This window comes from Boleophthalmus pectinirostris, unplaced genomic scaffold (genome assembly GCF_026225935.1).
Source record: "Boleophthalmus pectinirostris isolate CB_2022bp ecotype Guang Dong unplaced genomic scaffold, ASM2622593v1 HiC_scaffold_13, whole genome shotgun sequence".
Lineage (NCBI taxonomy): Eukaryota > Metazoa > Chordata > Actinopteri > Gobiiformes > Gobiidae > Boleophthalmus > Boleophthalmus pectinirostris.
Window position 1 is genome coordinate 25,855,252 of NW_026571036.1, and position 25,980 is coordinate 25,881,231.

General features: G+C 38.2%; 1 protein-coding gene across 1 annotated transcript in view; it reads left to right on the top strand.

Annotated features, from left to right (window-relative positions):
- clic5b (chloride intracellular channel 5b) overlaps positions 1-25,980 on the top strand; it is a 42,320-nt gene that overhangs the window by 5,785 nt on the left and 10,555 nt on the right. Inside the window, exon 3 of the mRNA XM_020939933.2 lies at positions 24,081-24,190. Coding sequence (XP_020795592.2) covers positions 24,081-24,190 — 110 coding nt within the window. The remainder of the gene's footprint in view (positions 1-24,080; positions 24,191-25,980) is intronic.

The following is a 25,980-nucleotide window of genomic DNA, read 5'->3' on the forward strand; positions in this document are numbered from 1 at the left end:
ACACCAGCTGTTTCCACGACTGACACCAGGAAAGTCATGGGGACATTGCACTTTTTTTTTTTTTCTTTTGAGGCAATAAGGACATTTTGAGTTTACTTTAATACTTGATATTTTTCACTTTTGTAGCTAAGACCCAAAATTAAGCATTTTTTTAAATGTCCAAATAGTTGTTTATACCTGTTTGTTGTGTGTTTTGTTTGAAAGAGTGTGAAATTTATTTTGCGTTTTTTATTCATTTATTTGTATTTCGGGTCCTGTATCTTTTATTCCAGCATATGACACAACTACAGCAGCAGATTATTAAATAACAGATTGTACTAAAAAAAAAATAAAAAAAAAATCAAAATATATTTCCTCTTAATCGTGATTTTCCCCAGAGTAATAATTTATTTAATGAGAAATACACTTTTAATCATTACCATTTAAATGCAAAAAAAAAAAAAAAAAAAAAAGAGTCAAATCTCTTCCTCCAAAGTGTGAACTCTGCTCCAAACCACGTGCTCTAACAGACATTAAAAACACATTAAGCTTATCAGGGACAATTCAAAACACTACGATCTCCATTTGATAACCATTATATTCATTACAAAGCCCTAAAGTGATAAGATAAGGTTCTATTTTAGAACGCTGGTGCATCATTTGAACAGCGTCTCTTCCTGTTAAGAAGTGAACAGAGAGATGTGACTTGTGAGCTTTTGCCTGGAGTGTTGCAGTCATCTTTTTACACCTGTCGTAGGCCAGGAGGCTCCCTCAAGTCAAACGCTCTGAAGTGAAAGATTCTGCACGTAGGGAACAGAAAATGGAACTTTTTCTGCTCGTTCCCCTGTTGATATATTTGAGTGTGATACAGTGAACAAAGAAGAGTTTAAAGGACTTAGATTAGACTATTTTCTGATCTATTATAATGTTTCCTCATCACAAACACACCTGGAGTTGTGTTTGGTTTCACATGTTTAACACACAAATCCTGCAGATTTAGGCATTTAGAGTTCTTCTCTTAAACAGAAAACACTCTGTTCCACCTTGTGATGTCATGTGGTAATACAGAATTTGCTCCACTGTGTTTTTAAACTCTGTACACTTTCATTTTGATCATTTCAGTCCTGGAATCTCTACTAAACAAAAGGTTAAAGGAGCTGTTAACTTGAGAACTAAAGCTTCATGACATCACAAGGTGGAACTGAACGTTCTGAGCTTTGGTTTTAGACAGACAAACCAGGAAACAAAACACAACTCGAGGTCAGTTTTTGAGGAGGAAACATTATAACATGACTAAAAGTTCACAAGAATTTGTTGTGTGTATAAAACCTTAAGAACACACTGACTGGTCTCTAGTTTTTAGGTTGTAAGTGAAGGATTCTGTGGGTAAATACATTTTGATTGTCAAGGTTTAATTGAAAATGTTATGGAAATTAAGTTAACCTTTATTGTCTGTATTTAAGGAAGTTTGTCCTCTGCATTTGACCCATTCTTCAGTGCTTCTGGGGAAACCTGTGAGACAGAGGTGGGGACTTGAAAGTTGTGACTTGAACTCAAGTCAGATTTGAGGCACTATTTTTAGAACTTGAGACTTGACTTGGAATTTAGTCCCTGAACTAAGACCTGGGACTTGGACTTGAAGGTCAGTGACTCAGGACTTGACTTTGGACTTGAGGTCTGTCACTTGAGAAGACTTGAAGCTTCTCCTAAAAATATATGTTTTTAGAAAATACTTTTCTATTTACAGCTGATAAAGGTGGTGATTAATTTTACAGGAACAAACTGGAACATGTTCCTCCAACTCTACAACAAATGTACTACAGTAATATACAGTACAGTACTGTAAAACAGAGAGAAGTACATGACAAAATAACTGTTATTTATCACTCTTAAAACTGAATTCTTTCAATTCTGACCATAATGATTCACACTAAGATCTTGTCAAGACATTTAAAAAGGAAAAAAAAAAAGCATTTCTACATCTCTTATATAAATACTCATACATAAATATAGCATGACTTTTTAAGTACAATTAAATTTAAAATTCATATAAATTACAAAAAACAAAGCTCTATTTGGTACTTTGTTTTAAAGACTTGAAATGACTTGAAGCTCAAAGCAGACGACTTGGACTTGACTTGGACTTATAGGCCAGTGACTCGAGACTCCACTTAGACTTGCCTGTATTTGACTTGGGACTTGACTCAGACTTGAGCTCAAAGACTTGAGACTTACTTGAGACTTGCAAAACAACAACTTGGTCAGGAGGACATAGCTGGAGCATTTTGTCTTTTGTTCATGTTTGAGGCTGGGGCTGGTGTGAAAAAGTGGATTCAATGTTTGAATGAAAATAGTTTTAATACATAGCAGCTTGTATGTGTTATGAACGCGTCACCTCTCCACAGATCTTACCTTTTGTTTGGCTTGGTGGTCTCACCTGCTTATCTCCATGGAGGTAGATACGTGTTAGTCATAGTGTGGAACATTCCTGACAAAGACATAACATCTCCATGGAAACAGACACAAACACAGCGCAACTCTAAAAAACATCACAATTGCAATATTTGAAAAGGGGCACTGTGCTTGTCTCCATGGAGATGTTATTGCTTCCCTGGAATGTTCTGTGGTATGACTTTAAACATTTCTATCTGCATTTATTCATTTTATTCATGTTTCTATTGCTCAAAAATACAATAATTCCTTTTGTGAATAGGAGCTACTCTCCATAGATCTGACCTGTAATGTAGTGTAGACAAACAGAGCAGGTCTCCATGTTCCCACAGTGTTCCAGCGTCTGTGTGTGAATATTTGTCCCTGACTTGAATCTGAGCACTGGTGTAATAATTAACAGATGAACTACAGAGCCACAGAGCCACAGAGCCACAGAGCCACTGAGCCGATGACTTCAGCCTGAGTACATTCCATTGTTTCCTGTTTCTGATAAAAGTGCTCTGAAGGTGTTCTGTGTCCGAGCAACAGACATGGGTCACTTTGGATCAGCCAACAGGGAATCAAAAATGTGACAGAATTGAATTTGTTTATGCAGTAGTTCAGATTTATTCTTTTTATGAATCATAATTAAGATTAGCTCATTATATTACTGTTTAAAAGTCTTATATTATGCAAAACTGACCTTTATGTCCCTTTAAAACATACCTAGCATTTACTTTTGTTTCATTCACATGTCTGAGTAACTCTTTATTATTCGTCTGTTTACATCTCTAAAGCTCCAAATGCTCTGTTCCACCTTGTGACGTCATGAAGCTTTAGTTTTGAAGTTAACAGCTCCTTTTTTTCAGTAAAGATGGGCGATTGTAGAACTGAAATTATCCAAATGATTCTAGTGAAGGTGTATGAAGTTTTAAACAGCTGTGCTCTCAGTCTGGAGTAGTTTTGATGAGTTCAGATCTACTCACTTACGGCAAAAGGAAAAATTCAATTTGTCGACTGGATAAAAGTTTATTTAGTAGAATACATTTTAGTTCATCCAAGCTGCTTCTACAGTTCTGGTCAGAAGTTGGTGAACACTGTCTTATAACTACCTGAAATGAGGAGCTAACCACACTGAAACTACTCTGAAACTAACACACTACTTGTTTACAGTTTGTGTTTGTAGCTCGGCCTATTGAACTTGCAAGTTCACTTGAGTGTAGGGTCATATTAGCAGAATTATTCAGAGCCATAATGGGAGTTTTCACACCTCTGGACCTGACCTGGCTATCACTATTGTTTTCTTTGTTTGTTTTGATTTCAGTTTGAGGATGGAGACAAATGATGTCTGAGGCGTCCATTTCTGTTTAAGGAAGGATTCTCTGTCTTGGCAAAAATAGCCTTTTTAACTCCCCTTTCAAGTATTTTCTCTGGCTAAGGTCTGTACCTCACTGTCCTCAAAGGAGTGTTCTGAGGCTTTTAGGTGGAGATTTACTGCAGACTGAGGTCCCGTGTTGCTCTCTTGTATGTATTAGTGGACCCGGTCAAGCAGAAGTAAACAGCAAGGCAAAAATTCAAGTTAATGCATCTGATATAAAAATGTATTCAACAGATACATATGTACTCTAGTTTATGAAACTGTTTACCTGTTTTCTGTACCATTTTTGGTTCTAAAGTTCCATATGTTTTAAACAGACCATGTATGAAACATGGAACAAAAATTATTTCCCAAATTTAAAAGAAAATCATGTAAATAAATGGATGTATTTCATCATATCTTGTGTTATTCCATCTTTGAACTGTTGATGAAGGTACATGATTAAAAAAAAAAAAAAGTATTTAAAATGATAAAAATTTGCTTGGAAGGACTGACATATTTTATAGAAATAGTTTCCTTTCATTTTGAAGTAATATTAAAGTATTCAGAAGAAAAAAACTGACAAATTATGTAAAATCATGCACCTTCTACTTGCTTGCACAATTTTCCCTCCGTTACCATGACCTTTCTTAATAAAAAATCTCATGACTCAAAAAGTAAGAGGTTTTTCAACCTAATCTTGTACCATATGGTAGAAAACTATATGAAGCAAATATTCAAACCAGTTTGTTAAGGATATGTAAGTGAGAACCGCTAGTTATCACTGTTTGTATTTATTGCCCAAAAAGTGCTGCATATTTCATTCCCTCCGTTACCGACATGAGTTTTTAAATTTTTTTGTCAACAACTTGAAAGAATATCACAGGTTTAACTTGACCCTGTTGGAGTGTAACTCTTTCCTACATTCTGATACTTTACTTATTTCAATAGTCCCTCTAGTTTCTGAATAAGAGACATTTGAATGTCAAAAATCTGCCCCTGTTTCCCTCCGTTACTGCTTGACCAGACTCCAGTACATCTTCTTGTGAAGTGTCTGTTTTGTTTCTCGCTCACTGCAGTCTTCACTACACTGAATGGAGCAGAGCACATTTCTTTGTTTGTGGCTCAGTGTTTTGTTCTTTGGGTGGACCAGTTTCTGTCAATTTTTCAGAATAGTAATGTAATAGTAATAGAAAATAATGTAAGGAATAGTTACACCCTTTCTGCTGGGTTCTGATTCTCTCTTGTCTTGATTTATTTATTTTTTTTAGCTCTCTTTGTTTTACTGAAAGCCCATTTTGATATCCACAAACAGAGAGGGCTTTCTGCTCACTTACTTTATTAGGTTGTGTGAAAATATGTGAATTACATTGGTATATGAACCACTATCTTCTAATTCTATGGAGATGTATGGAGACGCAGTTGCTACTTCAAAACACGTCAAATATCTGAGATGTAATAAAAGTGGACAAATCAACAGTCGTTCGAATTTTACAAGGATCTGCATGTGGGTCCTCAGGCTTTAAAAGGTTTTCTATGTAACTTTCTGGTGATTATCAGATAATGTAGAAGTTATTGCTTTCCCTGGAATGGGAAACTCCAGAGTATGCCTTTAAACGTCTTTATCTTGTACTTATTCAGTGGTGTGTTTATGCTCAAAGATACACTATGGACTCTCCATTTGGAAAGTCACATTGTACTCCTTTAACCATGTCAGATATTAGGTCCAAGATTAAGATAAAGGGCCAATGTTACGATATTTTCTGTGTTCTAATGTTGTTTCCTCATCACAAACAGATCTGGAGTTGTGTTTTGTTTCATTCACATGTTTAACACACAAACCTGCACATTTAGGCTGAGTTCTTCTCTCAGACTGACACACTGCTCCAACTTGTGATATCATGTCTAAATACAGGTGCTCCACTGTGTTTTTAAATTCCACACACCTTCACTGCAATTTCAGAACTGCCCATCTCTACCGAAAAAAAGGTCAAATGTAACTGAACTTACTATACCCCTTCAGTCTGTAGAATAACTTTAGTGATATGCAGAATTTCTGTGTTAAATCATTGTAATATGATTAATGCTTTCTGTATTTTCCGGGTTATAGGGCGCGCTCTTAAACCTCCATCCCCATCAAAAAACGAGTGCGTGCAACACAATCCAGAGCGCCCTATACACAAATCTACTCGGGTGTCCCAGCACGACTTCAGTAAACTACAAAGCCACGCCACCCGCAGAACACGCAAACACACACGGAACAGACAGCGACCACACAACGACAAACATCCAGACACACTCATCACTCCACGCCGACGAGGAACGGAGGAACGAACCGAAAAAGCGAGCGCAATGTGCCACTTCTAGACACAACTGAGTCACTGCGAACACGCCGACAATCCGTTGGTCCCAGACAGCACCCTCCCTACACGCCACAACTGAACAAAGCCCAGAGTCACCGTGAACGCCACAAACAAACAAAACCACTCACCCATCACACTGTTGTGTTTCCTTTAAAGTCCAGTGTGGTTTATTTGTTAAAAAAGTTAAAAAAATAGACCATTCTATGACAGTGCGTCTTATAATCCAGAGCGCCTAATAGTGCAGAAAATACGGTAAATTAAACTAAAAACAAAACAAAGCAAAACAAAAAAAAAAAAACCTCCCACTTCATGACATCACTAGGAGATGTAGACAGAGGATTACTCAAACATATGTGAATGAAACAAAACACAACTCCAGGTCTGTTTTTGAGGAGGGAACAGTATTATAAACATGTTTTAGAGCTCACAAGAGTCAGTTTTGTGTAATATAGGACTTTGCATGTAAATTGTACTTCTGGTACTATGTGACAGGATTTTCAGATTAACTCGATGAAGTTTGCAGGTGAAAGGTAAGACTGAATGTATTTAAATGGAGTCCAAAAGTACACATTTTCTCACCTGCAGATAGACTATCTTGACACATTATATCACTTTTAGATAAACCTGACCCCTCCCTGGTTAACCATCTGAGGAAACGCAGTAATGACACTATTTCCCAAGAATTGTGCTATAAAAGTGCGTGTATTAGTTCGACCTGTATCACTGCTTCTTTATGTTGTAATCTTAATTCAAGCAACATTAGATTTAGTTTAGTTCGAAGTGCAAAGAGATGTTGCTTTTCTTTCTTTGGAGATGTTTGTCTGGAATGTTTCACAGTATGGCTTTAAACCTTTCTATCTTCATGGAGATCAAACATCACCAAGTTACAAGGTCAGATCTGTGGAGAGGCGACCCCGCTCACAGTCAGAATGTCTGTTTTCTATGTATTTTTCAGCTCTAAAACCACCAGGTAGAGCTGTTTCATGTCACACTGTGGAACATTCGAGGCAGTGACGGACAGTGTTGCCATAGTTACTTTGAAACGGTAATCTGACTACGGACTACTGACTACTTGCTTTTAAAAGTAACTAAGGCTACGTTCAGACTGCAGGGCTGAACACTGAATTCGGATTTTTTGTGAAATCCGGTGTTTTTGCGAGGTCGTTCACATTTCCAATTAAATGTGACTTTTATGTGTCTCCAGTGTGAACATTAAACGGTCCGAAAGTGTCCCGCATGTGCACTGGAGACACGACGATGTCAACCGCAGCGAGGTTGTCCAAACATGGACGCAGCATTGAGCACCTGAAGATTTTAAAGTTCCTCTCGTACCGGAGACAGAACATGAACAACTTACTTGTTTTAAGGAGGAGATTGAGAAGGAGAAGGACGAGGTTTTTGGCCGTGGTGTTTTGTGGGGCAGCGGCAACGACGTCCGTTGAAAGGAACGTGTGGATGTGGAGACGGAGCCAAGAGTGGTGAGTGGTGATGTGCTTCACTTCAGTCACAAAAGATCAGATATGTATCGGTTTTAGGAGCACATATCCAAGTGTCCTGGGTCACATTTGAAAAAAATCGGATTTGGGTCACTTCAGACTGCAGCCTAAAGTGACCCAAATCTGATTTTTTGGCCTCTATGTGACCTGTATCTGATCTTTTAATGACAGTCTGAACAACACAGATCCAATTTTTTCAAATGTGACCCAGGCCACTTGGATATGTGCTCCTAAAATATATATATATATATATACATATCTGATCTTTTGACATGTGACTTCAGTCTGAACGGCCAAAGTGCATTCATCCACCTACACGTTATCAACAAGCCACAAACGTCACTATTCTGCGCTGAAGTAGGTGAAAATTGTTAATGAACTTCGTGTCACTGAAGTGAAGCACATCACCACTCACCACTCTTGGCTCCGTCTCCACATCCACACGTTCCTTTCAACGGACGTCGCTGCCCCTGCCCCACAAAACGCCAAAAACCTCGTCCTTCTCAATCTCCTCCTTAAAACAAGTAAGTTGTTCATGTTCTGGCTCCAGGTACGAGAGGAACTTTAAAAAATCTCCAGGTGCTCAATGCTGCGCGTCCATGTTTGGACAACTTCCGTAAACACAGAGCACGCTCGCTGCGGTTGACATCGTCGTGTCTCCAGTGCACATGCGGGACACTTTCGGGCCGTTTAATGTTCACACTGGAGTCACATACAAGTCACATTTAATTGGAAATGTGAACGACCTCGCAAAAACATCGGATTTCACAAAAAAATTGAGCATTAAACCCTGCAGTCTGAACGTATCTTAAGTTAGACTACAAGTTACTTTAGTTATTGTTTTCTTCGCAGCGGGCAGGACCTGCTCTGTTAACATGGTTGTGCCGTGATGTGTCTCTAGATGTTTCTTTAGGTTTGATGTTGTTTTCTTGAAGGCAGACAACACTGTCGCCAGCACAGAGTGAACAACGAACCTTTATGTTGCCATCCTTAGCTGAAATAAAATCAAAATAATGTTTGGATTTCTAGCTGCAAAAGTCGTACCTCTCTCCCTCCATTGTTTACATCTGACGTAACATCATAGGAAACGTGTCACCAGAGACAATTTATACGATCTTTGGGGTCACATAACCCACGTCGCCAAAAAATATAAATGAATAAATAACCTGCGTCGCCCTGAAACGCAAAAATAGTAACGCACAGTGTATTAGATAAGTGACTTAAATCTGACTACTGGCTTGGAAAGTCACGCGTTTGTGGCATCAATGGTGACGGACACCCAACCAAAAAAAAACAAACAAAAAAACCCCAAAAACTTGCACAATGTATTTTTAAGTGTAGCAAGATGTATTTTCATATTTGAAGCATAAAAAGTCTCGTCATGATAAAACTTTCTCAATTCCAACCATCTGAACTTGGTTAGATTTGAGTTTTTGCAGTGTATGCTCTGAGAGTTTGATTATATTTTTTGGATTTGAATAGAAAATGAAACTGTGGATTGCTTTTTTCATTTGATTTCTCCGTACGTATAACTTCCCTCTTTCTGTCACTGTTTGATGTTGGAGTGAATGATTAGCCAGAGCAGTGAGTGATTTCAGGTTCACAGCCGAAAACCAAGGCCAAAATAAACATCTCGTGAATTTATGTGTGATCTAAAATTAGGAAAGAGTTCACATTTTCAATTCTCTCTCTCTTGCTCTCTTTTTTTTTTAAAGGTGCACTGTGTAACTTTTTGTTTGGTAGTACGTGTATCTCTGAAGATGTCATTGCTCTTTAATTTCTTGGGGTCATTTTCAAAGACGATACAGTAAAGTGTATTTATCTTGTTGACATGTGTCCGCGCATGCACACTCTGACAGATTCTGGCAAATTGGCTTTAGGGTCCGGTCAAGTGGTAACGGAGGGAAACAGGGGCAGATTTTTGACATTCAAATGTCTCTTATTCAGAAACTAGAGGGACTATTGAAATAAGTAAAGTATCAGAATGTAGGAAAGAGTTAACACTCCAACAGGGTCAAGTTAAACCTGTGATATTCTTTCAAGTTGTTGACAAAAATGTGGGTAAAGGAGGGAATGAAATATGCAGCACTTTTTGGGCAATAAATACAAACAGTGATAACTAGCTTGGTTCTCACTTACATATCCTTAACAAACTGGTTTGAATATTTACTTCATATAATTTTCTACCATATGGTACAAGATTAGGTTGAAAAACCTCTTACTTTTTGAGTCATGAGATTTTTTATTAAGAAAGGTCATGGTAACGGAGGGAAAAATAACGGAGGGAAAACTGTACAAGCAAGTAGAAGGTGCATGATTTTACATAATTTGTCAACTTTTTTCTTCTAAATACTTTAATATTACTTCAAAATAAAAGGAAACTATTTCTATAAAATATGTCAGTCCTTCCAAGCAAATTTTTATCATTTTAAATACATAAAAAAATAAATCATGTACCTTCATCAGTTCAAAGATGGAATAACACAAGATATGATGAAATACATCCATTTATTTATATGATTTGCAGGTCTTTGAAATTTGGGAAATAATTTTTGTTCCATGTTTCATACATGGTCTGTTTAAAACGTATGGAACTTTAGAACCAAAAATGGTACAGAAAAAAGGTCAACAGTTTCATAAACTAGAGTACATATGTATCTGTTCAATACATTTTTATATCAGGTGCATTAACTTGAAAACAAGTTAATGCAAACAAGTCTGATTTTCTTGTGACCTATGAATGCCGATCGGGGAGCTGATCGTGAGGTATTAATCATTTTTTTCATTATTTTATATTTTTATATTTTATATTTTTATTATTTTATATCTTGAAAAACATGAATTCAGCGTGCAAAGTGTCGCCTCTCCACTGACATGAGCTGTAACATGGCTTGGTTGTACATAGCAATAGTTTAATCCTAGCATTAAAATGTTTCCTGTGTACTTTTTCTTTATCCCTATTGTCAGTGTTGGGGAGTAACAGATTACATGTACCAGAGTTATGTAATCAGAGTACAAATTATGAGTAACTGTATTCAGTTACAGTTACTGTTTCAGTGAGTGGTAATTGGATTACAGTTACTTTGTTGAAATAAATGGATTACACAGAGGTATTTTCCTGTTTTCACATTTTGGGCTATCTCTCTCTTTTTTTTTGTTTTTTTTTTGTTCCCCCAGTAATTCCACTCATTCCCCGAAACTAAAGCAGGTCTAAACTAGATCTAAACTAGATCTAAACGAGATCTAAACCAGGTCTAAACCAGGATTAAAACAGGACTTAAAACAGGATTTAACAGGACCATGCTGCATGGACGTGTCTCCTCTTTTATTAATAATATTTTTTAATATGGTTCAGTAAAGTTTGGGCTTTTTATTTTCTTTTAGCAGATAAAACTTTTTATGTTACGATATCCTCATCTTTGCTTCTCTACAGCAAATCAAGTAATCCAAAGTATTCAGATTACGTTACTCACTTTTAGTAATTTAATGGAGTACGTTACAAACTACATTTTGGGGTATGTAATCTGTAATCTGTAGGGGAATACATTTTACATTTTTTAAAAGTCACCTTCCCAACACCGCTTATAACCTCATGGCTTTATATAATTTTGTCAGCCTGAGTGAGGTGTTTCTAAACCGCAGCTTCCTAATTAGCTGCACGTCTGCTCATCTGCCACAAGAGGGGGCTGCTCTAAAAATAGCATCTGCCTGAAATACCTGCCGCCCCCGTCTCCTCCTCCGCTGTCATCTCCTTCACATGTTTCCTCCTCGCCTTGATTTCTCATATGGTATTTCTGTAACGTCGTACTTTGCCTGTGCCAAATTCAAGAACATTAATAATTCACATAAAAATACCCCACAGAGCAGAATGAGTCCTGCCACATGCTGTCAAAACCAAACACGAGAAAGAACACCATTAAAAATAAATGCAACGGCTGCTCGTCTAGTTAAATAGTCACAAGGACACATTTCATTTCACATTTGGGACGGGGAGATGCGGTGAATAACAGCTCGTACCTGTGTTAGAGAGTCAAAATAAATAAATATATAATAAATATATATATATATATATATATATATATATATATATATATATATATATATATATATATATATATATATATATATATATATATATATATATATATATATATATAACCTGAAACTCTGACTCCCCGTGTTTAGTCGTGACTCTGGGCACCAGCAGGAGGCCGGTCCCTGAGCTCCTCAGAGTGTGAGATGGTTCATATGGCACTAACATGTCACAGATGGACTTTGGGTGCTCGCCCATGGAGACACTTGTAAAAGCAGAGCTGCTTTAACGTCTATTCTATGAGCCACAGGAAGCCAGTGCAGAGACCTGAGCACAGGACATATGTCCTTAGTTCGATTCAGGACCTGAGCTGCAGCGTTCTGGATGTTCTGCAGTGTCTCACAGCTCGTTTGGAGAGACCAGTGAGCAGAACATTACAGTATCTAACCTACTGGAGACAAACACATGGACTTGGTCTCTCCAAGTCTGATTTAGACAGTAAACCTTAGATTTTTGCTATGTTTTTTAGATGGTAAAAGGCTGCAGATGTTATTGATTTGATGTGGCTGTCAAAGATCAAGTCTGAGTCCTTTATTACCCCGAGATTTCTTGCCTGACTTGAAGGTTTTAGAGAGAGAGACTGGAGGTGACTGCTGACACTGTCCCTTTGTTTCATAGACACAACAACAAAGACAGATACAGAAGGGAGAGACAGTAGGATACATACATTCAAATAAACATCAAAACAACAAAATCAACACAACCACACACACACACACACACACACACTTGACTGATTAACACATATTAAATCAAATTTGAGCAAAAAACTAAGACAGAGTTCAACATAATCACAAAATACAACAAGATGAAAACAAAATTCAACAAAATGATCAAAAACAATGACACAGGTTCTGTAAATATTGAACAGAGCATTTTTAAATGAAGGAACAGAAGTTAATGCTCGAATTGATGAGGGAAAATCGATCCAATCAGACGGAGCTTTATATTTAAATGAATGCTTTCCTATTTGTTTTTTGACTCTTGGGACATATATATATATATATATATATATATATATATATATATATATATATATACATATATATATCAGCGAGACATAAACGATAAGAGAATGGCAATTAAATACAGTTTGAGATATTCAGGATAACTGAGATTAATGCATTTAAAGAGAAATAATAAGCAGTGAAGTTGACATTGGGAGGACAGAGTGAGCAGGACAGTTGGTGATACATAGAACAGTGTTGAGTTGTGAAGGGGCAGCGGAGAATGAATCTGCACAGACTGTTCTAGATAACACTGAGTAGTTGGAAGATAGAAGTTGTAGTATTTTGATAAATGATATCAGAAAACAGAGTAAAATGAGCCCTTTATCCAATTTTGACGATTTTATTTCATTTTTTATTTGTTTATATGATGTTTCTAGTCACGCTTGAACTTGATTAACCCAGAGTGAGGTGAGTGAGTGATGCAGCAGCAGCAGCAGCAGCAGAGGGAGAGAGGCTCGGGCTCCTCCCCCCTCCACACGCTGACACCTGTTTGGTCCTGTTTAGTGTCACTGAGAGCCGGTCCTGTTCACCATCTGCGCTCAGGCTAAATCAGAGCAGACCTGTGCACCACCCGAGCTCCACCAGCCTCCACCTCACCTCACCAACCGACCGACCCCAGCAGCAGCTCAGGAGCGTACACTTTTTACATCACACTTTCTGAACGATGTAGAGTGATTATGAGGGTTTAGTGGGCGTCACCGGAAGAAAAGCAGCATGTCTACGAACAGTCAAGATCCTGAAATTGAACTTTTTGTCAAGGTAGGAGCAAATAGAATGTGGCTTTTGGAGATGTTTTATTATTATTATTTAAGTGGAGTTTGTAGAGAAGCATCAGTACCAGAGCTGAGGCCCGTGTGTGTAACTGAATATCGTGGATAGAGTTTCAGTCTCTGTGTAAGCGACTGTTGTGACATTGATAGGCCCTTTCAACCGGAACTCCCTTTATCCAAGATCATTTTAGCAGGATTACATTTAAAAAAATATAGAAAATTCAAAAATTATGCCTTTCTGGAACTGTATTTTCAGTCTCGCTCAAACAAACAGACCTGGAGTTGTGTTTTGTTCATTCACATATTTAATTTTAACACACAAACTCTGTATATTGGTGGTTTCAGATGACATCACAGCATTCTATAAGACAATATTAATGAATACAGATTGGATTTTAACAATTTAAACCTCAAGAGTTTGAAGGTTTAGTCAATAATAAGTCAAAAATAGCAGGTTCAACTTTTGTGAATTTACCTTTTGGATTATGCAGAGTACAATCGCAATGTTTTAATTAATATCATCACATTCTAGAATCTGAAAACCAACAATTTAGGCGGAGTTCGTCTTTCAAACACAAAACACTCTTGTGATGTCATGGAAGCGCTCCACTGTGTTTTTAAACTTCATACGTCTTCACTAGAATCACTGCGTTTATTTCAGCCCTGGAATTGCCGATCTCTACTGAACTAAAGGTAAAAGGAGCTGTTCACTTGAAAACTACCACTACATGACATCACAAGGTGGAACAGTATGGAGTATTTTGAGCTTTGGAGTTATAGACAGACTAATAATAAAGTGTGACTGAAACAAAACACAAGTCCAGGCCTGTTTTAGATGAGGAAACAACATTATAACACGACTTAAAGCTCAATTTTGTGTAATATAGTTCTTTAAACTATATTTTGCACATGTCTACATTTCAGATGACTTGAATTACGAAAGTTTTATCATGATTTGAGTCATTTTCACTTGATAAGTAAAATGATCTGCCAGTGAAACCAGACTTTCTGCACTTAAAACAAGAAAAAATATCTAATGTTGCTTGAATTAAGAAAAACACACTTATTCCATTGGTACATACTTTGACTTGTCAAGTTGAATCGACTCAAATAAAGTCAAATCTTCTTAATTTAAGTCATTTAATTTAAACTTACCTACATATTATTGTTTTCCCAGTGTGATAAAGAGTTACTCAAACATGTGTGAATGAAACAAAACACAAGTCCAGGTCTGTTTTTGAGGAGGTAATGATATTATAACATGACTAAAATTTTACAAGAGTCAGTTTTGTGTAATGTAGAACCTTTAAGACGATTGCAAATATTAAAACTGAATCATCGGAGTTTGAGAATCGCTGACAACTCAGTCTCATCTTCTCAGTCAGGATAGAGAGACTGAATACTCTCCATTCACACATTCAGAGTTGTTTTGTTTTGGGGACTCTGCTTTCTAGTGACATCATGCTGGGTCATGCTGGGGATGTTCTACATGTATCTCTACTGGCAGAATGTTCAACAGTTTCCGTGGTGACACAATGCATACATGAGCACAAACTGACAGAAATGTTTTAATATATTCTAAATACTCAAGAAAACAAATACAAGCTTTCATGGTCCTGTTTAGAAGTTTGATTTTCAACATTTATTATTAGTATTTTTCATTGTTGAACGCCACACTTTTATGATTTTTTACTGTTTCCTGTTGACCAAAACGTATTCTAAACTCTTTAAATTCTTTTGATTGATGTGTGTGTCACCTTTGTCAGATAGAACAGCTGAACACACTCGTGGCTCGTTCTTTTTTACAATACAAATCAAATATTGTTCAGAAAGTTCTTCCCAAGTCTGTTGCAGAAGTTTCCATAAATGTGTGGCACTTGTAGGTTGCTTCACTCTTCTGTCCAGTTCATCCCAAAACCAGCTCCATGGGTTTAAGTCTGGACACTGTGCTGCTGCTGCTGGACACTCCAGGTGTTCAACCTTCACCATCTTGTTCTTTTTTCCTGAGGTAGTTTTGGCAAAGCTTGGACTTGTGTTTTTTGTTCTTTTATCTTTTTTTTTTTAACCTCTGTCTGTTCAGTTCTTACTTTTGTACCATTTCAAGCTCTTCACTGGACTTGCACGACTTGAATTGCATTAAATATCTGGAAAATGTAGGGTGTTCTAAAACTTTGGACCATGCTCACAGTCAGAATGTATTTTTCTCGTATTTTTGAGCTGTAAAACCACTTAAAGCTCAGATTAAAGTCGAACTTGAGTGACAGAGTTTCTGACAGAGCAGTGCTTTCAGTTAGCATCACACCCCCGGAGAATATTGATGACCTCAGCGTTAAAGTATCAATAGAGCTCCTGAGGCCCCAGAGACCGAGCTGTACCTGAGCGAGACGGAAAAGCAGCTCATGTTTGAACGCACGGAAATAATGAGACGAGCTCTGACTCCAAAACAAAACACACTCAAATAACAGTGGAGGGTCCGTCAAATACTTTGTCTGGAATGTTTCGCAGTATGGCATTAAACCTTTCTGTCTTCACGGAGACCAAACCAGACAGTTACAGGTCAGAACTGTCAAGAAGCGACTCTGCTCACAGTCAGAATGTCTGTTTTTTGAGCTCTAAAACCATCTGTATTTGAATAAATGTAAAGTAGAGCTGTTTAAAGTCTCACTGTGGAACATTTTGGGCAAAGCAATGACGTATCCCTAGAACCAAACAGGCAACAGACCCCCAACCAACCATAGTTTTATAGTTCTGAGCAATATTTTAAGAGAAAAAACTATGTGGCGTATTGTGTAAGATCACGAAACAATATTTCTGTAAAGTCTAGTAACGTCACAAACCAGAAAATAATAGTAAGTCTGTCAAACTCTAGGAAAATGAGAAAATGTCACAGTTTTCTTCATCTCCATGTCACTGTAGTGTTCCGTTGTGTTCGGCTCATCAACATTTACAACCAGACCTCAGTTTTTATCATTTCCTCACTGACGCACAACTCCGAGTGCACTGGTACATGTGATTAGAAGAGATGAGGCGCCAAATTCCAGATGATTCCAAACAGCACATACGTCTGCAGTCTTCATTTTACCGCTGATCACATTTACTTCAGTGGGTTTGATCACAGTCGGTCGTTGAGCCCAGTGTCGGGAACTACGCCGGAAGTCGTCATCACATCTTTCCGAACGTCTTCCGGGTTTGTGATGTAACTTGAATAGTAGTGTCGTAGTACTCCAGACTGGTCTTGGTTTCAAGATCATCCCCGAGTCCACTTTTTTACGGTCTTGGTCTTGTCTCGGACTCGAGCGCATTTGGACTCAGGCTTGTCTCCGTCTTGATGGCTCTTTTTCTTGGTCTTACCTCGGTCTTGATGGCTCTTCTTATTGGTCTTGTCTCGGTCTTGATAGTTCTTGGTCTTGGTCTTGTCTCCGTCTTGATGGTTCTTTTTCTTGGTCTTACCTCGGTCTTGATGGCTCTTCTTATTGGTCTTGTCTCGGTCTTGATGGCTCTTGGTCTTGGTCTTGTCTCCGTCTTGATGGTCTTGGTCTTGATGGTCTTGGTCTTGGTCTTCTTCTCTTGGTCTCTTGTCTTCTTGTCTTTGGTCTTGGTCTTGGTCTTGGTCTTGTCTCTGTCTTGATGGCTCTTGGTCTTGGTATGGTCTCGGTCTTGATGGCTCTTGGTCTTGGTCTTGTCTCGGTCTTGATGGCTCTTCTTATTGGTCTTGTCTCGGTCTTGATGGCTCTTGGTCTTGGTCTTGTCTCTGTCTTGATGGCTCTTGGTCTTGGTCTTGGTCTTGGTCTTGGTCTTGGTCTTGATGGTCTTGGTCTTGATGGCTCTTGGTATCTTGGTCTTGGTCTCTCTTGGTCTTGATGGTCTTGGTCGGTCTTGATCTTGGTCTTGGTCTTGGTCTTGATGGCTCTTGGTCTTGGTCTTGTCTCTGGTCTTGATGGCTCTTGGTCTTGGTCTTGTCTCGGTCTTGATGGCTCTTGGTCTTGGTCTTGTCTCTGGATGGCTCTTGGTCTTGGTCTCTTGGTCTTGGTCTTGGTCTTGTCTCTTGGTCTTGATGGCTCTTGGCTTGGTCTCTCTGGTCTTGGTCTTGCTGGTCTTGATGGTCTCTGATGGCTCTTGGTCTTGGTCTTGTCTCGGTCTTGATGGCTCTTGGTCTTGGTCTTGTCTCGGTCTTGATGGCTCTTGGTCTTGGTCTTGTCTCGGTCTTGATGGCTCTTGATGGCTTGGTCTTGGTCTTGCCTCGGTCTTGATGGCTCTTGGTCTTGGTCTTGCTCTCTCGGTCTTGATGGCTCTTGGTCTTGGTCTTGGTCTTGTCTCTTGATGGCTCTTGGTCTCTTGATGGTCTTGGTCTTGGTCTTGATGGCTCTTGGTCTTGGTCTTGATGGCTCTTGGTCTTGGTCTTGTCTTGTCTCTTGGTCTTGATGGCTCTTGGTCTTGGTCTTGTCTCTTGGTCTTGATGGATCTTGGCTCTTGGTCTTGATGGCTCTTGGTCTTGGTCTTGTCTCGGTCTTGATGGCTCTTGATCTTGGTCTCTGTCTTGTCTCAGTGTGTGTGATCAGATTTCATTATGGCTGCTAAATGTGCAGAGGCTAAATATCACTGCAAAACCAATAAGATAAACTGTAAATGTTATGAACTTGAAAACATCACTTAATTAACTTTGAAATAGTTTTCTGTAAAGTGCCAGTGGAAGTGGGCCTAAAGTAGGGGTTCGCAAACTGTGGGTCAGGGTCCAAAAAAGGAGTGTTTCAGTGCAGTCCAGTTTGCATGGTCTATTTTAAGCCTAAATGAACATTAATTGGATCAAATGGAGATACATTTATAAAAACATTGATATACATGTGCCAAAATAACTGTAAAATACAAATAAATGTAGAAAATAACAAAGATGGTCTTAATTTGGTCTCTATGGGCTGTGGTCTTGGTCTTGTCTCAGTCTTGACCCTCAGAGGTCTTGGTCTTGTCTCGGTCTTGGGACCCTGTGGTCTCAGACTGGTCTTGGTCTTTATTAGTGCAGACTTGACTACAACACTAGTAAATAAACCCTGTTTAGACACTGAGTTTTCGTGGTTGGATAGACCTGCTCTATTCACAGTCAGATTTTCAAGAATATTTCAAAGTGACACAATTTTCTCTGTGCAAATGTTGTTTCCTCATCTATTTGTCAAGTTGACAAGTTGAATTTCTCTTTTTGCCATGGATTCTGCCTGGACGACTGAGGATTGGGATTCTACACACATTTTGGAGATGTAGACAGACAAATTATTCAAATTCAAAAAGTTTATTGTCAATTCTTCATATGAAACATATGAAGAATCGAAATTGTCTCTCGCTCCCAAGTGTATAAATAAATAATAAATGTAAAAGTCCAAGTGTTAATAAAGAATTACTCAAACAAAACACAACTCCAGGTCTGTTTTTGGTCACGTAACAACATTATAACACATTTTAAAGCTCACAAGAGTCCATTTTGTGCAATATAGGATCTTTAAATATTACATGTGACTTTTGTGTTTGTATACAGATACTTTAATTAGGCCTATTCATTTGTTTATAGGCTCAAGTGGCTGTTTATAATGGTATAATAGGAGTAACATTGCATAACTTATCGTGCGTGTGGCTCTCATGTGGTACGGCTTTGTCCGCGGCCGTCCTCTGTGCACATGGCTCTGTTGTCGGGCAGCTTTTGTATTTCACCTTCTAGATTCTGATTGGCTATTATCAGCTCGTGTGTTTTGTGTGACGGCTCCGCGCTGCAGAGACCCAGAAGCACAACAAAGCAGGTGTGTGACAGAGCATTCACACAGATCAGCTGCTTTTACACACACACGTCTCTTCTGGTGTTTGCCCGCAGCTCTGTGTTGTGAGGGTTTGACCTGCGGAGCGTTCACTCGTGTGTTTACGCTGGTCCAAAATACACAAAGTGACCACTCGAGCTTCAGGAAGTACATTTCTCATTTGTTTTTTCCACACATTTTACCCAAAATTATGAAATTACAGTGTTGGGGAGTAACAGATTACATGTACCAGAGTTATGTAATCAGAGTACAAATTATGAATAACTGTTCAGTTACAGTTACTGTTTCAGTGAGTGGTAATTGGATTACAGTTACTTTGTTGAAATAAATGGATTGTTTTCACATTTTGGGCTATTCCCTTTTTTGTTTTTTTGTTTTTTTTTCTTCGGTAATTCCACTCAATGCCAGACACTAAACCAGGTCTAAACCAGGTCTAAACCAGGACTAAACCAAGACTAAACCAGATCTAAACCAGGACTAAACCAGGACTAAACTAGGACTAAAACATGGACTAAAACAAGGACTAAATCAGGACTAAACCAAGACTAAAACAGATCTAAACCAGGAATAATCCAGGACTAAAACCAGATCTAAACCAGGACTAAACCAGGACTAAACCAAGACTAAAACAGATCTAAACCAGGAATAATCCAGGACTAAAACCAGGGCTAAACCAGGACTAAAACAAGGACTAATCCAGGACTAATCCAGGACTAAAACAGGATTTAACAGGACTAAATCATGCTGCATGGACCGTGTCTCCTCCTCTTATCAATAATATTTTTAATTTGGTTCAGTAAAGTCTGGGCTTTTCATTGTCTTTTATCAGACAAAACTTCTTATGTGAAGATTTCCTCGTCTTTGCTTCTCTACAGCAAATCAAGTAATCCAAAGTATTCAGATTACATTACTCACTTTAAGTAATTTAATGGATTACGTTACAAACTACATTTTGGTGTATGTAATCTGTAATCTGTAGGGGAATACATTTTAAAAGTCACCTTCCCAACACTGTGAAATTGTCTGTACCTAAAACCACAGTAGAGCTTTTCTGATGTCCTATCACCACATGACATCACAAACTGGAACAGAGTGTTTTCTATTTGAGAGAAGAACTCGGCCTAAATGTGTAGAGTTTGTGTGTTAAACATGTGTGAATGAAACAAAACACAACTCCACGTCTGTTTGTGATGAGGAAACTACATTATAATACAGAACATAACAGTTACCATGGAGACAAAATGCACATATTATCAAAAACTGTCCAAAAAATTTCTGAAAACTCAAGAAAAAAATATATTTAAAGGTGAATTTTGTAACTTTTCTGGTGGAGGGTCCTTCGAATGCTTTTTTCTATTGTTGAGATGTTATTGCTTTGTCTGGAATGTTTCACAGTGTGGCATTAAACCTTTCTATCGTCATGGAGACCAAACCGGACCAAGTTACAGGTCAGATCTGTGGAGAGGCGACCCCGTTGACAGTCAGAATGGAAGTTTTCTAGGTATTTTTGAGCTCTAAAACCACTTGTAATTGAATATATGTAACGTAAAGCTGTTTAATGTCGCACTGTGGAACATTCCAGGCAGAGCAATGACATCTCCATAGAAACAAGCAGGTGATGGACCCCCAACCAAAAAACTGTGTTTGAGAAGGACTTGTTCAACAGCACAAATCATCACCTGTCGTGGTTCCAACTAAAATCAACTCTTTCTGGTCAGATTGTGTTAAAACAAAACTCAGATTAAAGTCTAACTTGAGTAACAGAGCTTCAGACAGAGTTGTGCCTTCAGTTAGCGTTAAACCTAGAGGGAAGGTTGATGACATTAACAGAGGGAGACCAGACGTCCATATTTACACAGGACAGTCCCAGTTTTGAGCCCTGTGTCCCAAAACCAGTGATTTGTCTCAATTTTATACAAGAAATGTCCCCCTAAACCAGGACTAAACTAAAATTAAACCAGGACTACATCAGGTCTAAACCAGAACTAAACTAAGATTAAACTACATCAGGTCTAAACCAGGACTAAACTAAGACTAAACCAGGACTACATCAGGACTAAACTAAAACGGATAAACTAAGACCAGGACTAAAGGTCTAAACCAGGACTAAACTAAGATTAAACCAGGACTAATCAGGTAAACTAAACCAGGACTACATAAACCACCAAGGGACTAAACTAAACAACCAGGACTAAACTCAGGTCATAAACCAGGACTAAACTAAACAGGACTACATCAGGTCTACTAAACTAAGATCCAGGACTACATAAACTAAACCAGGACTACAAGTCTAAACTAAAACTAAGACTAAACTAAACTAAACAGGACTAAACTAAACTAAGACTAAACCAGGACTACATCAAAACCAGGACTAAACTAAACCAGGACTAAACTAAACCAGGACTACATAAACAGGTCTAAACCAGGACTAAACTATACATCAGGACTACTCAGGTCTAACCAGGACTAAACTAAACCAGGACTAATCAGGTCTAAACCATAACTAAGGACTACATAAGGACTAAACTAAGACTAAACTAAGGACTAATCAGGTCTAAACCAGGACTAAACTAAGACCAGGACTACTATCAAGGACTAAGGGACTAAACTAAGATTTAACGGCTAAACCAATGAAAGGTCATGAAAACCCGAACATCTGCGACGTCTGGTCACCCTACGCCACGCACAGCAACCTACATTCAGTTTGTCAAAAAAAAATGAACATAATCGCCGAAATTCTTAATGATCAATTATTGATTAATCGACTAATCATGCCCATCCCTAGATACGATTTATTGATGTTTCAGTATTTTTGCACACCTCTAGACAGGGGCCACAGGACTCAAAAGTAGGACTGTCTCGGGTAAAGAGGGACGTCTGGACACTCTAATCAAACTATCAATAGATCCCAAGAGCAGCATTAGTGTTAGTATTGACCTGTTTCCTGCTGTACACCTGAGGCCAATGACTCTGTGTGTGTGTGTGTGTGACCCGCGTTGTGACCCAGTGGACAGTGACCCTCTGCATAATTGAGAGAGCAGATCATGTGACGGGTTCACAGAGACACTGGGCTGATCCTGTTGCAGTGAGGAAGTGAGGCTCTCTTTACCTGGAAGAAGTGCCTGATTCTGGATGTTCTAACGTTCTTATGTAACGAAATGAAATATTTAACCTATCAGCAGTCGTGGAACAAGTACTCAGTTTAGTTACTTATAAGTGCACTGTGTAACTTTCTGTTTGGGGGTCTGTAGAGTGACCAAGACGTCCCAGTTTACCCGGGCCTGTGTCCCCTGTCACTAAACCAGGACTACATCAGGTCTAAACCAGGACTAAACTAAGACTAAACCAGGACTACATCAGGTCTAAACCAGGACTAAAAAGGACTATCATACTAATCTGATCCTGCCAACAGTAAAGAGGAGCATAAATTGTCATTTGTTTTGCCAAAATACAGAAAACTGCAAATGACTAAAATGCAATCCCAGCAGATTTATCCAAAACCACTTATTTGTCCAAGTTTTATTCAAGAAATTTCCCAGATGTCCCTATTTAGGACCAATCTGACCCTTGACAACAGTAAAGAGAGACATACATTGTAATTGTTTAAGGTAAAATACAAAAAATTGCTTAAAAATTAGCAAAACCCAACGAAAATGTGACTATACTTACTCACATGCATTATAACTTTCCTTAATTATGCACTTTTTTCACAATTTTATTATTACCAACCACTAAAAAAAACAGAGATAGGGGTCCGTCACCTGCTTGTTTCTATGGATACGTCATCGCTCTGCCTGGAATGTTCCACAGTGTGACATTAAACAGATCTACTTTACATTTATTCAACTACAGGTGGTTTTGTCGCTCAAAAATACCTTGAAAAACAAACATTGTGACTGTGAGCGGGGTCGCCTCTCCACAGATCTGACCTGTAACTTGATCTGGTTTAATGCCATACTGTGGAACATTCCAGAAAAAGCCATAACATATTAAAAAAAAGAAAAGTATTTGACGGACTCTCCACCAGAAAAGTTACAAAATTCACCTTTAAATATATTTTGTATTTTTTTCTTGAGTTTTCAGATTTTTTTTTTTTTTTTTTTTTTTACAGTGTTTGATAATATGTGCATTTTGTCTCCATGGTAACTGTAGTTTCCTCATCACAAACAGACCTGGAGTTGTGTTTTTCATTCATGTTGTTTCATTCACACTTGTTTAACACACAAACCCTGCAGATCTTCCCTCAAACAGAAAACGCTCTGTTCCAATTTGTGATGTCATGTGGTGATATGACATCAGAAAAGCTCTACTGTGTTTTTAAGTACAGACAATTTCATAATTTTTTGGTAAAGTCTGTGAAAGAGCATTTGACGGAGCCTCCATTAGAAAAGTTACCTGTTTAAAGATTTTGTTCAACAGAAACAACTGAATCGATTTTTTTCCCCCTTGCTGCTTTTCTTTGTATTTTTTGTTTCCTCTACAAATGTGTTAAAAATAATCCCTCAGCCTTTTCAGCAGGTTTCAAACTATAACACTAAAATACTTTATGGATGTAGAAAGTACAAATATCTGCTCTCAAATGTAGTGAAGTAAAAGCAAAATTATCCACTGTCCTAGTCTCTGTGTGCCCGTGTATTTTTATTTTTTTAACCAACAATAGCAATAAAAGCATTTCTGATTCTGAACACTGAAACAGACAAGAATGTTATGTTTGAATTCTAGTTGTGTGTTTTGATTCTGCAGAGTGGATGATACTTTTGTTAACCTCTGTGTGTGTCTCGCAGGCGGGCAGTGATGGAGAGAGCATTGGAAACTGTCCGTTCTCTCAGCGTCTCTTCATGATCCTGTGGCTCAAAGGAGTCGTGTTCAACGTGACCACCGTCGACCTCAAGAGGTGAGCACATCCTGGACGCGAGACAGAAACAGGAGCAAAACATGTGTACGAATCACTGTGAATGAATCTTGTATAAGCAGAACGGTTTAGTTTTGTAGTTTAAATATTCCACTTAGAAATACCTGGTTATGGATTAATATATGGATTAATTATTTGAATAAAATATTATACTGTCAAAAGTCCTCAGATGTCAATCATTAATGTCCGATTTGAAGGAGTGAGCACATAATATATATTTATGGTCATTGCTTAAAGATGCACTGTGCAACTTTTCTGCTTGTCTCCATGGAGATGTTATTGCATTGTCTGGAATGTTCCCTAGTATGAGTTTAAACATTTCCACCAAGCATTTATTCATTACAGGTGTTTCTATTTCTGAAAAATACACTAATTCCTTCTGTGAATAGGGGCGACTCTCCACAGATCTGACCCGTGATGTAGCGTAGTGCTGTGACCTGCTCTTCTCCATCATGATTGATACTGTAGGTTTAATTGATACTGGGGAACATTCTAGAAAAAGTAATAACGTTTCCATGGAGACAAGCAGGTGGCAGTGTACTCGCTACATGAAATGTTACGCAGTGCACCTATAGTTGCTATGGTGATGGAGGACTGCTGCCTTTTTTGTAGCCTGTGATTGTCTGACAAAAACTGAGAAAATAGAATTAAATATTGTGTTATATCTTTATAGCATTTTTTTTTTCACGTTGTTGTGATGCCAAAAGTCATTTTTATATAGCTTTTTAATTTTTTTTTATTTTAACCTGCCAAAAAAAAACAAATACATATAACTTAAAGGTGCACTTTGTAACTTTTTGGTTACATAGGGGATACGTCATCTTCTTGTTTTTATGGAGATGTCATTGCTCTGCTTAGAATGTTCCACTAGTCAGGCTGGCGCCACCTACTGCCTCCGCTCAATTTTATTTCTCTCAGAATAAACTAGATGATTCACAAAAACCCCAGAAGTGTGAGTTCAGGCACCAGTCAATCAGTGAAGAGCCAGACATTCTGTGTTGCAACGATTCCTGAGATGGAGGATTCAAAGCCGGAACAAAGAGAATGTTTGGTGAATTTCATCAAGGGGAAAGACGTTATTGTTCTTCTTCCTACAGGATTTGGGAAAAGCTTAATATACCAGTTAACCCTGTTAGCGACACATTACAGATGTCACGAACAAATAGCCGCAATTGGTTAAATGATAAAAAGTACCCGCCTACCATCGAGGGAACGAATCCTAATGCTGCGAGGTCAGACGATTCTATGAAGTGAAACCGTCTGATGAATCAGGCCAATGTTCCACAGTATGACATTAAACAGTTTGACTTTACATTTTTTCAACTACGGTGATTTTAAAGCTCAAAAATACCTAGAAAACCGACATTCTGACTAGAGCCCGACCGATATGGATTTTGTTGTGGCCGATATGATACCGATATAATGATAGTTGAAGCTGCCGATAGCCGATATAATCACCGATATATTTAGTGATGTAAAAATTCACTGTAAATCTTGAATTATTTAAAAAAAACTGCTCTACTGGCTCTTATGGATTTTAAACTTATTTAGGCAACATTTATTGTTATTCTGCCTCTTTACATGAAATGTCATAGGACTAAACCAGAACAGACTAAACCAGAACTGAACCAGCACTGAAAAAGCACTGAAAAAGCACTAAACCAGGACTATAACAGATCTAAACTATGTGCAAAACAGAACTAAACCAGAATTTAACCAGGACTGAGTGTCAGGACTCGGTCTCTATCTCTCTCCCTCTCTCGACCCCAAGA